Source organism: Erpetoichthys calabaricus, chromosome 13 (assembly GCF_900747795.2).
Source record: "Erpetoichthys calabaricus chromosome 13, fErpCal1.3, whole genome shotgun sequence".
Lineage (NCBI taxonomy): Eukaryota > Metazoa > Chordata > Cladistia > Polypteriformes > Polypteridae > Erpetoichthys > Erpetoichthys calabaricus.
The window spans coordinates 138,006,947-138,021,760 of NC_041406.2; the positions used below are offsets into that span (position 1 = coordinate 138,006,947).

Genomic DNA, 14,814 nt, shown 5'->3' on the forward strand with positions numbered 1-14,814 from the left:
CAACAAAAAAAAAAAAAATTTAAATAAAATAAAAACAAAACACTGGACAACTAATGAATTCATGTACTTTAAATACGCATACACACACATATATACTGTATATACTGTATACACATGTGCATATATGTATGTGTGGGTAAATATTTAAATTAATGAACCCACTTAATTTACTTCAGGGTTGTAACACACAGACACACACACACAAATACATAAATGCACACATACATCTGGGTTGAGGGTGTATATATATATATATATATATATATATGTATATGCATGTGTGTGTGGATGTGTTTTATATATATATATATATACAGTATGCATACATTCATATATACACATAAGTATAAATACTAATGTATATACACACACTCACACATATATATATATAATACATATACACACACACACATATATATATATATATATATACTTGTATATGTGTCTGTGTGTGTATGTGTGTATATATATATATACACACACACACACATATATATAATACATATACACACACATATATATAATACATATACACACACATATATATACTTGTACATGTGTCTGTATATATATATATATATATATATATTATATATGTATATATATACACACACACACACACACGTTACCAGCCAAACCCAACTCTTTAGCACACGCTAGTTTAAACTAGACCAAGCCGGTTTGTCCAATGTGTGAAAGGGTGAATCGGTTTGGCATAGCAAAGTGCGACTGCAGGCCACACCAGTTTAGAATGAGACAAATCAGTTTGTCCTGGGAGTTCTTCATTGATTTCAGGATCATCTACTTTGAAGTATTGCATTTCAGACAATCTGGCTTGGCCTAGTTGAAAGCAGTTTCTTCTAAAATCGGGTTAAGATATATATGTGTATATGTGTGTGTGTGTTTGTTTCCACTAGAACTTTTCCTAGGCATTATGTGCTCCACATGTTGGAGCGCCTGTAAAATCAAAGTGCCTCTTCCACAGCAGTCCTCTGCTGGACTCTTTTCCTGTTTTGTTTCACCGTCACATACAAGTTCGAGATTCACATTCGTCCCCCTGACGCTGCACACAAACCTTTCACAAGTCGTTTCTGTAGGTAACAGTGTAAGCTGAAGGTTTTTTTTTTTCTTTTACTCTTTGCCTATCTAAATTGATACGATAAATGACATACAGTACTTATTGAATGTAGAGACCAAACATCATCATCATAATAATAATAATAACAATAATAAAATAAAATCATTCAAAAAGTTCTCAGCAAGTAGGTGTGACAGACATTGTAAGTGCTTAAAGACATTCTCTTAAAGACGCCACTTTCCTTTTCTTGTCATGCTCTTTTGTAATATGACTGAAAAGAGGGTGAAAGTGGCCCCAGTTATCCACTGCGATGAATGCGATCGTTTTTGCTTACCCCTCTTGACAGACCAAAAAAAAAACCAAAAGAATCAAGATATAAAAAAAAAACAATAAAAACAAAAACAACAGTACGAGTATTAAAGACATAAATTGACCCCCCACTTGTTAAAGTCACCTTCTCTTTCCTTTGGGATGAATGGCACTGCTTGCACATCACACTGACTTTGGCTGAACTCAAACCCGCCTTATGGACCCTCACATACGCCACGTGCTCGTCTCTTTCTTTTTTTCCCCCCCTTAAGATGATGTACAATCAGCACACTTCCATTTGCCAGGAAAAAAAACAGAGAGAGTAGTCAAAATTTACAGGGGTGGAGTGGCGAGTGTGAGGAACAACGCTTGTTAGCCACGGCGGCTCTCTGCTTTCACAAAACTTGACTTTTTGGTAAAATGTGAAAAGAAGAAAAGCATGAAAAAAAAAAAAAAAAGAACAGCAGCACATCAACTGGTGAGGCCAACCGACAAGAAAAAAACTCTGTCCCGCTGCCCTGTGACTGCACACCAAGAGGAGCGAAATGACATTATTTGGAAATGAAATTCAGAACAAATTACACTGATTAACAAAAAAAAAAGAACTCGCAGCATCCTCTACAGCTTAGGAGAGTGAAGAGTTAAAAAAAAAAAAAATGGACACATCTAGAACTTAGCAGTCAGGGGTCTCTACATGGCAGCCTGAAGGTCTCGGCTTCCCATCCATTCATTTACTGAACCAGTAATGGAACCCCAGTCCTCCTCCAATCATCAGACTGGGTGTGCTGGGATGAACTCTGGCCTCCTGCCTTATGCTCAGTGCTGTCAGGACAGGCACCAGCTCCCTGTCACCCTGAAGTGGGCAAGAAGGAGAGAAAGTGGATGGCCAAATCACCCCATGGGACAAATGAAGTTCTCTCTCTCTTTGTGTATATATATAAAATATACATATAGGTATAAAGATATGTACACAACTTCCGAATTGTTTTCCACTATTGTTATAAGTGTAAACCACATATAGTGCATTATACTAGTTTTGATAATGTGGGCAGTTCTTTGAAATACATATATTTAATATATATGAAATATATATCTGTGGTGGGTTGGCACCCTGCCCGGGATTGGTTCCTGCCTTGTGCCCTGTGTTGGCTGGGATTAGCTCCAGCAGACCCCCATGACCCTGTAGTTAGGATATAGCAGGTTGGATAATGGATGGATGGATATCTATATACATACACACATATACTGTATATATATATATATATATATATATATTTACATACATACACACATATATATACATACACATATATTATATATATATATATATGTCTGTATGTATGTAATTTTTTATTATTTATGCACACATACACATGCGCACAGTATATGTCACAATATGGCCTTTCCTAAACTAAACTGTCACTTATCCTGACATGGAATTACCCCAAGACCTGAATGTGCCTCGCCTCACCTCACCTCACCATACTGCCAGTGTCTATCGATCAATGCATTTCTGGGTAACCCTTGACAATGGCTGTTAAATCAGTAATGATGATGATGGTGATGATTTATCCCAGCAATGGACTAGCACCCCGAGAACACAATGTCCTACAAGTCCATCTCAGGGTAGCCTCACACACACTCACACACGCATGCTCGTTCATCCAGGCATCCACCCTTACACTAAAGTTGTTTTTTTTTTGTTTTTCCCCATTAAAGGGTCACGGGGAGCTGGAATGGGCATAAGGCAGGCGCCATCTCTTTACGGGACACATTTGCTCGTTCATCCCAGGCCACAGGTCCCCACACAGCCACTCTACCTGAATTGAGTGTCACTCATTGATTAGCCTAATGTGCAGGCAACAGCGGGGACGGGACAGTAATTGTGATCCCTAGGACTTTGAGGTGGCAGCATTCAGCACCAGGCATACCATAACACCCTCTCTTTCTCTCTCCCTCTCTACATTGAATATACAGTTACACAATGTGCTGTATAATTATGTATCATTTCAATCTATTATATAGTGCCTTTCTCACATATCAATATATCTATCTGTACTGCATGCACACCTTTGAAATGCATGGATGTGGCCGGATAGCCCCTTTTTGATGTCACTTGACCCTGGCACGGAATTAGCACAAGTCCTGACGCTGCACTGCCAACGGGCTCCGCTTTCCAACTGATGCAGTTAATCCGCAGCACTTGGCTGAAATGTAATATGGAAGTAGTACGGGCAAGCTTACATGTTTGACATGCTTTCGGTATGCTGGCTTCATTTATGTTTAATAATGACAAAGTGAAGTGCTGAATATGTTGTCACTTGACGTGAGATTCACCGTCAGACTCAATGAAGATGATTGTTCGTTATGTCCTGAAATGTCACATGATGGTATCGACAGACTGCTTATCTATCCAGTGATGTGCAGAATGGGTTTGTCTTATACATTTTTGAAATCTGCTCTTTCATTTTGAATAGCCTGGTATATTATATATATATATGTATATATATATATATACTGTTTATATAAAATTATATATATGAGTGTGTGTACATAAATTTCTCTCCCTCTCCCTAATTTATAGTGCCATTCATAATCTATCTATCCAGCCTCACACACCCTCAGCAGCTCCTGCCATTACCCAAATCCCCCCCCCCCCCCACCACCATTTCACAAAACCGCATGACTTCTGCAGAAGGAGCAGGGCAGCAACCCACCCAAAAAGGGGCAGACTCGGCACAAAAAGCCTCGTAGGGCTCCCAAGTCCATAGCAGAAGTGAAGCCTTATGAGGTGGCGCTGTGCCCCTGTGCCATTCTCTATTCAGCGTGTAGACAAGAGGGGTCTATAACCCCTGCCCCCCCCCCCATGCCACCTCCATGTATACTGTATACACCTAGTGGGATGGTTGCCTGCACTCCGTTTCAGCTGCCTGTTGCATTCTTTCTTTTGTTCTTTATGAAGAATAAAGCCAATTCACACAAAACAGCACATTACGCCCCCTACATTTGATTAGGTGGGTCTGACGACGTTGGACAAACACCTGCCTGGTGAGGGCTTAAAAGCCAAAGAACTGTGTTTCTAACCTTTCACAGAAATGCCATTTAGTTTGTTTTTTTCCTTATAATTATATAATTACACCTGCTAAATGAATATATACTCCAATGATTAGCGTCACGTATAGGGACTCCGACCATCCTACCCTACAGATGACAATGCGTGTGTGTGACCTGCCCTGCGGGGAGTCAAGCAGTGCCCAAGCGTCCCTTTTTAAAATCCTTTTTTCAGTTAATATATTGACGATAACTCATAGCGGCCCACTCTGTCGATGCCATGATTTGTAGAATGAAACTTACGCACCAATTGCTTGCTTAATACCAGATGCAGCTATTACAATGTTATAACATAAACCTAACATAAGATGATAAACATGTAAATACTGGATTATTTAGCCTACAGTACAGTAATCAGGATAGAACAAAAAAAAAAGAAAAAAAAACATGATGAGGGATAATTTTTTTGTTGTAGTTGTCATTTTCATCCTGTCCCCATGAACCTCTACTTGCCTAGATTCGACCGACCTTCAATGCAAAGCTTTACCTCCTGAGGAATAAAAGTGGGTTTAGGAAGAGTCAAAGGAGGCTCCTCTTCGGATTTCTCCACCTTTCGACTTTCCGGGGCAGACCACCTGCGTTTCCTGGCTGTTGGTTTGCCACCAGCAGCGTCTGTTTTCGTCACCTGGGGTTTGCACGTGGCGGGCAGCGGTGTTTTGTCTGGAAACTTCAGTTCACCGTTTTCTGCGCGTGTCTGTGCGCCCATCGCGCTGGCCGGGACGCTTCCTCCGCCTCCCGCTCCGCGCTGGCCAATCCCGTTCTCCTGCTCCGTGTACCTTCCTCTGCTGCCATAGAGGCTGTCATTCTTTGGGGCTTTCAGCAGGATGCTGCTGCTGGGATCCACAGGCTGGCCCTTTTTTAAAGAGCCGTTTTTCAGGTTTTTCAGGGTGAGGGAAATGCAGACGTCTCCTACCGAGAGCTTGGTGCAGGGAAGGTCAAAGAGTTGGGTCGTTCTCTCCGGGCAGCAAGATGACCAGCCTTGTCCAAAAACGAAAAAAGGATACTCGACCAACACTTCCACACTGACCTGAGAGAGGAGGAGGAGGAGAAGAAGAAACAAAAAGAGAGTTTTAGCCTGCCATATTTTAAAGTAGCGCGGACTGCATATTATTCTTTGAAGTCCTCCGTTGGCAGAGTGGCCCGCTCTGTCACGATTCCTCGTTTCGCCATTCCTGCAACTGATGATGAGCGGCAGCGATGCGCTCGAAAATTGAATTAGCGGAGAAATTCAACTTTTTGCTTTGCAAAAATAAACATCAAATGTGTGCAATTCATACAAGAAAACAAGGAGTTTGTCCTGTTTGGAAGCATTGCAGACATTCATTCTGCAGGAGTCTGCCTGTCATTTACTATTTAAACAAATATCACCGGTAAAAAATGAATAAAATCGCCAAAAGTGTACATATCGTGCAATAAAGATGAGGCGGCTACCGACTAACCGAGGCCCGGCGATGTTCATTATTTATTTTTTATTTCTTATCTAATGAGTTTCTGACGTCACGGAATCTGATTTGTACAGTTATTGCGCCCTATCGTTTTTCCCGAAGAAGTTGCAGTTTTAAATTCCTGGCTATGATGTTAATTGGCCTCCAGCCCTGCATGTGGGCCCTCCTCCAACTGGTAGGGCAAGCCACCATCAAAAATACCTCCCACCAGTGGCTTAGCTAGGGCGCCGCATCCAGGGGGCGCCATTTTAAAATTTTCTTTCCCTTCCCCATTGCATTTTGGCAAACAGGAGGGGGCGCAAAGTCTTCAGTTGTCCCCGGGCGCTGAAAACCCCAGCTACGCCTCTGCCACCCACTGTCCCATTCCATCTCAACTAGTGTAGTGTGGAGGTGTCACCTGTCGCATGGCTGCACTCGGACCCCAATCTGGGATCCTGAGTAGGTTTGTCATGTGGTGGGGTGTGGCAGTGCGCAGCGTTAGTGCGGGCTCCTAACAAACCCCACCACCCCCGACCCTTCGTGACGCCATTTTAAATGCTGACAGGCAGCGCCATTTTTTTTTTGTGGTATTCCACTTAAATCAGAAGTCGGTGCTGGGAATGACGTCACAAATGAGCTGACTGCGTTCCAGTAAAACATCCCAGTCTCCAGAAAAATGAGCCTCAGAATAAATACCAGTTGATGAAGTCATTAAGTCTATAGGCGTCTGCCCGTCTTTTAGTATTTAAATAAACATCTTTGGTGGACGAATGAAAAAAAATCACCAGACGTGCGCATATCCTCAACTAGGATGAGTTGGCACCAGCAGCTTTCCATGTGGCGAGTGTGGCAGAGCAGGTGGGCTAATGCTTACACACTTGGCTCATTGGACCACCCTCTTTTGTAGCTTAGTGTTTCTATTTCTTTTTTCTTTTCAAATTAGCCTATTCTGCATACATGCATTTTAATACAGAAAATGATTTCATGCCAAAGTTAGGTGCGATCTAATGTGTTAACTACATTGTAATGTAATGCACATGCAAAAGGTACATTTCATTTTGGCACATTTTTCCAGTTCTGTTTCCAAGATTGTGTCTGTGGAAGCTGCCAAGAACTGTCCGGAGTTTATTGAAAATGCTGTGGATGAGCCCGAGAGTTTGGGGGTGCCGCTTGCATCACAGCCTGCGAGTTCAGAGGCGCTGCATCCCAAAAGTGTAGAACCGCCACCTGCACCGCTGCTGTTGCTTGTCACTGCATTGGCAGGGGGAAATGGACGGCCTGAAGTGGCGCCCGTGTCGCTGCTGGAGTGTGCCAAGAAGCCCAAGACTCCAGTGTATTTCGTGAAAGTGAGTACTCACTCTCAAAACTCACCTTTCAGTTTATCCATTTCAGACCATCCGCCCCAGCCGGTGAGTGGTCTGTCTGATTCATCAGCCCTGCTGGGTCCATCAGGAGGAGAACCTGCCAAGTTGCTGCCTGTGACCCCAGGAGGGGGCAGATCAGAGTTACTGTTACCAGAGTCCGGACAGGAGGTGCCCACCATTTCAGTACAGCCCAGGACTGCAAAGATTCAAAGGGCGAGTACGACTTACATCTGTACTGACTCGCCTCTCACTCGATAAGTTACAGCCCTTAGGGGGTGCCCAACTGCCCTGCCCTGGCAAGAGGTGGTCTGCCTTTGCCTGCTGACTTGCCAGGTTCAAGTCTATCTATCTATCATATAGTGCCTTTCACATCTATCTTATATCTATCTATTATATAGCCCCTTTCACATCTATCTTATATCTATCTATTATATAACCCCTTTTACATCTATCTATCTATCTGTCTAATTCTGACAAATTGGACATTTATTTATTTGGCGGACACCTTTATTCGAGGCGACTTCAAACATTTATGATACCATTGGTCACATTTCTTTTGGTTTTCCAATTGGAACGCAGGCAGGTCAAATGACTTACTGAGGGTCACACAGAGGTGTCAGTAGCGGGATTTGAACCCACAGGCTCAGGGTTTGAAATGCAAAGGCTGCCCCTCTCTTTCTTTCTCTTGTCTGTCTATCACAGTATACTGTATATGGTGCCTTTCACATCTATCTTCCTATTTTATGTATTGCCTTTCACATTCTTTCACATTGATCTATTATATAGTGCCTTTCACATCTCTCTATTAATTACAGTATATATATATATAGTGCCTTTCACATCTATCTATCTATTATATAGTGCCTTTCATATCTCTCTATTAATTACAGTGTATACATATATATATATATATATATATAGTGCCTTTCATATCTATCTCTCTATTACAGTATATATATAGTGCCTTTCATATCTATCTATTATATAGTGCCTTTCATATCTATATCTCTATTAATTACAGTATATAGTGCCTTTCATATCTCTCTATTAATTACAGTATATATATATATAGTGCCTTTCATATCTATCTCTCTATTACAGTATAGTGCCTTTCATATCTATTATATAGTGCCTTTCATATCTATATCTCTATTAATTACAGTATATATATATATAGTGCCTTTCATATCTATTTATTTATTATATAGTGCCTTTCATATATATCTATTATATAGTGCCTTTCATATCTATATCTCTATTAATTACAGTATATATATATATATATATAGTGCCTTTCATATCTATCTATCTATTATATAGTGCCTTTCACATCTATCTATCTATTATATAGTGCCTTTCATATCTCTCTATTAATTACAGTGTATACATATATATATATATATATATATATATATATATATATATAGTGCCTTTCATATCTATCTCTCTATTACAGTATATATATAGTGCCTTTCATATCTATCTATTATATAGTGCCTTTCATATCTATATCTCTATTAATTACAGTATATAGTGCCTTTCATATCTCTCTATTAATTACAGTATATATATATATAGTGCCTTTCATATCTATCTCTCTATTACAGTATAGTGCCTTTCATATCTATTATATAGTGCCTTTCATATCTATATCTCTATTAATTACAGTATATATATATATAGTGCCTTTCATATCTATTTATTTATTATATAGTGCCTTTCATATATATCTATTATATAGTGCCTTTCATATCTATATCTCTATTAATTACAGTATATATATATATATATATAGTGCCTTTCATATCTATCTATCTATTATATAGTGCCTTTCATATCTATCTATCTATTATATAGTGCCTTTCAAATCTATCTATCCATTTATCTGTCTATCCTGCCTACTATACTAAAATTCTATCCATCTATCTATCTACCTACCTCCCTCCCTCCCTCCATTGGTGCATCACAGTTAGCATTCAAACAAAAACAGTGAATTAATCCAAAGACATTATATCGCCCCCCCCCCCCCCCCATAACCAACTCGCTTACCTGAGCTCTGTGCTCTCCAACGGCAAACTGGATGATGGCGAAGCTGGCATTCTGGCTGCCTTCGATCCGTTCCACGGTGCTGGAGTCGATCTTCAGGTCGTTGCTGATCTCGGCGCTCTGAATGAAGTCTTCCGTTTTCAGATCCTCAACTTTCTTCAGTTCGCCGTCAGCCAGCTGGATGATGGAGCCCTTCATGAAGTAAGGGGGCAGGGTGGGCGAGGGCGCGGCGGGGGGCAGAGTGCCCGTGGGGCTTGTGTTAGGTAAGGGCTGCACTACAGGGAGGTGGATCTGGGCTTGCATCACTGTAGCGTGGTACGAGGCAGAAGGTTGACTAGGCAGGGGCTCAGTGACAGCAAAGGGCTCGCTCTTCGTGATTGCAGCGGGTACAAATGGTTGCGATGCGGTCACAATAGTCGGCCCACCTTCTACCTCCCCACTACCGCCACCACCACCACCGGCAGCACCGACTGGGATGATCAGCGGCGAGTTTCCGGGGATTACTAAGTGCTGTGGGTGGAAACCAATGGCCTGCTGCGGCGGCTGTGTGCCGCTGCTCGTGATGTAGCCAATGATCGGCTGTTGGGAGGCGGCAGGGTAAAAGGAGGTGGCAGGTAGTCCCATGGAGAGCTGCTCTGTGGCATTATGGGTGGTCTGGATGACGGTGTGCGGAGAAAGTGTCGCCACTGTTGCCTTTAATCCGTCTGAGCTGAGTTGGGAGGATGAGAGGGCATAGGATGGTCTCGAGATCGGCTTCCCCTGGCCTAAGCCAGCTTTCTCGTGGGCAGCCAGAGAGGGTGAATGCTCCCTGGTGGTCTCCAAGTCAGTGCTGCTGGAAGAGTGGCTGTTGGGCACAAGCATGAGTGACGTCCGAATGCCTGAGTTTTCCTGTGCATTGTATTCTGCTGGGAGCATCACGTGCCGAGCCTCGAAGTGGTGGTGCTGCTGCTGCTGGTGGTGGTGGTGATGATGATGATGGTGATGATGTAAGAGGGCGCTGCCTTTGGCTCCCACTCCGGGCTTGCTGCCAGTAAGTTCCTGCGACAGACCATAGTGTCTTCCCTTCTCCATCTCGCCGTTGAGCACCTCGCGCGTCCGCCCTTCCTCCGGGTGCTTTTTCGAGGGGGCTGTCGCCACGTGTCCGTCACTATAATGGACAACCACCTGAGAGGGCCCACCGAGCGCGAGGGCCTGTGGGATGACAGCCGAGTGAGAGTGAATGTGCAAAGGGATGTGAGCTGGAGGGGACGAGACGGCCCTGCTGACCGCCGAAGGTGAGCCTGCAATTTGCACGTACTGGCTAGGGGGGGGTGGCGGCGTCCCGGCCGCAACCAGTCCAGGCGGCCGGACGACGTGGTGCGCTTGGTGATGAAGGTGATGCTCGGCTTTGGAGGCCTGGGCTTGCGAGATTACGGCGGCCGTGTAGGCCTCCAGCTGAGAGCGCTGGGACGGGGAGGTGGCAGCCGTCGTGGAGGAGGGAGAGATGAGCTGAGAGGGGATGTAGCTGGCGTAGGGTCCGGCGTTGGGTGGGCTGATGAACTGGAAGGTGTGTGGTAGCTGAGCGTACTGCACCGACTGAGACAAGGCCGATGGGTACACGGTAGAGATTGTCGTGATGGTGGGCCCGGGTCTAGAAGCTCTGGTGGAGGAGGAGGAGGAGGAAGAAGAGGAAAACTCCCCGGTGGTGGGAGGTGCTTTGTACAAGTCTGCATCTTGCGGCAGTCCGGCCTCGACCGAGCTCCCCGTCCCGCCTTGCCTTGCACTGCCCGTGCCGTCCTGCCCACTGGCTATGCTGGCGAGCCAAGCGAGATTTTCCCCCCGCTGGCTCTCGGTAGCGGGGGCCACCAACACCGGCTTCTCATCTGATGGCAGGTTACTCGGGGGTATCTCACGCTTTTTCGGCGGCAGACACTCATTGCTTCGCTCCTGATTGGACTTCATGGTTTGTCGTCGGTTCTTCCTCCGCAGAAGTGGTCCTCCCACCTGTTGGCTCGATGTCTTCAGCGTCGGACTGGCGCAGACCTCAGTCTAGTGGAGGGGAACTCGCATCGGCGGTCAGAAAGCCATCCAGGGACTTCATGAGGAATCATTTCCCACTTGGAGGCCGTCCCCACAAATTCGCGCCCAATCTGAAACGAGCGAAAGAAAAGGGAGGAAAGAAGAGAGAAAAAAAAAAGGAAGAAGAAGAAGAGATCAGGAAACGTAAACCAAACTCCTCCCTCGTGCTTACTGCTTACCCGTTTATGGAGAAAGGGAGGAACGCGTCAGGAACGCCAGTCTGATCCTCTTCATTTCTTTTATTTGACGTTTTTAAAAATTTTCCTCACCAAAAAATGTTATCGTCGTTGTGCCAACGTTGTTTCGTTTGTGCCATTTTGTTTGCTCGCTTTTGTTGTCCATCACGTTCCTCTCAACATATGACATCACGACACTGCGGTTATAAAAGACGTTTGCAGAAGCGTCCAGATGTTTTGACCATTTATAGCTTTTAGAAGTACTAGGGGGCTTCGCCCCCTGCTTACTTTGCTCGCCAACCCCCTCGGCCTGCGCTGCATGCCAGCCACTTCTCGTCTCTGCCCCTCGCGTATGTGGATTTCACTTTCACCAAACAACAAATCTTTTGATTCTCGCGGATACGCCTCTTCATTGTGAACAAACACTACTTTTAGCTGAAGGCAACACGAATTAGACAATCTACAAGTCTCCGACTTAAACTTTAAATCCTAACAATATATTTGATCTCTTCTCGCTGTTCAGTTATTTCACCGAGTAATAATTTCCGTTTGTTTGCGCTAATGCGATCTTTACTGTCATTTTTTTTGAGACTTTTGAATTTTAGTACTTCCAGCATCTCTAACCTGCTCTGCATGCGCCAACGTTTTTGAATTCTTTACGACGTTCTACTTGGTCTTCTATTCTTTGTCTTTTATTTCCGACCCCACTTGGAGCTGAGAGAGCAGGAACTGTGTCTGCCAATAGCATTCACACGAATGAGACGTGAGTGGACTGTGGGCGTGGCTGTAAATGTGAGGGCGGGACTTGGCAAAAAGTCTCGTCTCGCAGGACCTGAAATGATCTCCGAGAAAATCTCGTCCCAGGATTTCCTTTTATAATAGAGAGACAAAAAAAAAAACAATGTCTAAGGAAAATCATATTTTTTTGGGCTTTGAGAATTCGATTTCATCGCAACTGTCTGGTTAGAGTTCCGCGGCGATTCGTTCTTTTGGAGCAAATTCTTCTTGGCGAGTCACACGCATCGAATACGTACGTGGGCACGAGCTGACATCATGCGTGATGTCGTCGGTGTTTCCGTCCCACCGATCTGACTCGCCGTTTTCACGATTCTCATTCATTTATGACGTGAATCATCTCCGGCGAAGGAGAACTCGCTCATCTCGTCAAAGAAGGACAACACCGTCACAGCAATCCAACATGGAGTACGTCTCTACTAAAATGCAAGAAGTGGTTTTGTACAATTCGTTATGAGGATTATTTTAACCCTTTCGGCCCTGACATCCTAGTACAGTAATCCCTCGCTATATCGCGCTTCGCCGTTCGCGGCTTCACTCCATTGCGGATTTTATATGTAAGCATATTTAAATATATATCGCGGATTTTTCGCTGCTTCGCGGGTTTCTGCGGACAATGGGTCTTTTAATTTCTGGTACATGCTTCCTCAGTTGGTTTGCCCAGTTGATTTCATACAAGGGACGCTATTGGCAGATGGCTGAGAAGCTACCCAACTTACTTTTCTCTTTGTCTTGCGCTGACTTTCTCTGATCCTGACGTAGGGGGTGTGAGCAGGGGGGCTGTTCGCACACCTAGACGATACGGACGCTCGTCTAAAAATGCTGAAAGATTATCTTCACGTTGCTATAAAAATGCTGAAAGATTATCTTCACGTTGCTATCTTTTGTGCAGCTGCACGGTGCTTCGCATACTTAAAAGCTCGAAGGGCACGTATTGATTTGTGCTTGAAAAACAAACTCTGTCTCTCTCTCTCTCTCTCTTTGTCTGCTCCTGACGGAGGGGGTGTGAGCTGCCGCCTTCAACAGCTTTGTGCCGCGGTGCTTCGCATACTTAAAAGGCAAACAGCCCTATTGATTTGTTTGCTTTTGTCTCTCTCTATCTCTCTGACAGTCTCTGCTCCTGACACGCACTCCTTTGAAGAGGAAGATATGTTTGCATTCTTTTAATTGTGAGACAGAACTGTCGTCTCTGTCTTGTCATGGAGCACAGTTTAAACTTTTGAAAAAGAGACAAATGTTTGTTTGCAGTGTTTGAATAACGTTCCTGTCTCTCTACAACCTCCTGTGTTTCTGCGCAAATCTGTGACCCAAGCATGACAATATAAAAATAACCATACAAACATATGGTTTCTACTTCGCAGATTTTCTTATTTCACGGGTGGCTCTGGAACGCAACCCCCACGATGGAGGAGGGATTACTGTACTAGTACTTATATAAATATGCAGCCATTTTTGTAAAGCACAGGTACATTTGCAGCCGTTGGAATTGGGCGCAGACTGGCAAGACTGGCATACAGTCCGCGGAAACACGGAAATGAAAATGGACACTTCCGGCCCGTGCTCACCACATAGTAAGTAGCTCACAAATTTCAATTTTATTTATTTTTTATTTATTATTTAGAAGACTGCAGTATTTGGCAGCTATTGTATAATAATAGTGATCATTGTTTTTTGTTTTTTCAGTTTTGAGTTTCCCAGACACCCCAAAGGCAGAATATCTCACAAAATAATGTTTCCCATAAAAACAGAAAATCCGGGGCTGCAAGGGTTAAAAGAATATACAGCAGACTCGGACCCCGTCACTTTGTCACGATTTGTTACAATGTCTTTTAGATTTGTTTTTTTTCCCCCTCGTCACTCAATACCCCAGACTGACAAAATGAAAAGACCACAAAATGCCCTCAAACTAAAAAACGCCTGGCCTGTCTGACAGGACTCCACTTGCCAGTCCAATAGGAGGTGAATAGGCAGTGCCAGCCGGATCAGAGGTGGAGGCCAGCAGATCAGAGAAATAACTTTGTGAAATAACGGACGGACCAGCGGAGGCCGAGATTCGGGAGCGGTTCCATCCCCCTTACGCTAGGTGGCAGTGGTCCTTATAGGGCAACCCAGCTGGGACACCCGCAGGGATGCTTGGAAAGTGCAGTCCTGTCTCCTTACTTTGTTTATGGCCCAGAAGACATGGAGTGGCACCGAAAGCATTCGGGGGTCCGACATAAAAGGAGCCCACGGCCTCACATTGGGAGTCAGAGTTTGTTTCTTTTGGGTATTCTGGCTGATCTTTGGAGAGGTGACTGTTTCAATGAATCTCCTTTAATTAAATTCTAATAAACGTGGGGTGCACTGCTGTGTCTGTGGTTTGGGGCACCCCCTTGTGGTCACAGAGGGTAGAACCTGAAAGGGTTTGCCGAAAGCCTTAATGCATTTTAAAAAGGCCGTGCAGGAGGAGCCTT

General features: G+C 44.1%; 2 protein-coding genes across 2 annotated transcripts in view; both read right to left on the reverse strand.

Annotated features, from left to right (window-relative positions):
* tbc1d31 (TBC1 domain family, member 31) overlaps positions 1-14,814 on the reverse strand; it is a 1,102,325-nt gene that overhangs the window by 798,190 nt on the left and 289,321 nt on the right. The gene's annotated exons all lie outside the window — the stretch shown is intronic.
* Positions 4,472-14,814, reverse strand: part of atxn1b (ataxin 1b) — a 40,001-nt gene continuing 29,658 nt past the window's right edge. The window contains exons 2-3 of the mRNA XM_051935501.1: positions 9,336-11,461; positions 4,472-5,525 (exon numbers count right to left, since the gene is read on the reverse strand). Of these exons, the coding sequence (XP_051791461.1) occupies positions 4,944-5,525; positions 9,336-11,273 (2,520 nt within the window). The 5' untranslated portion in view covers positions 11,274-11,461 and the 3' untranslated portion in view covers positions 4,472-4,943. The remainder of the gene's footprint in view (positions 5,526-9,335; positions 11,462-14,814) is intronic.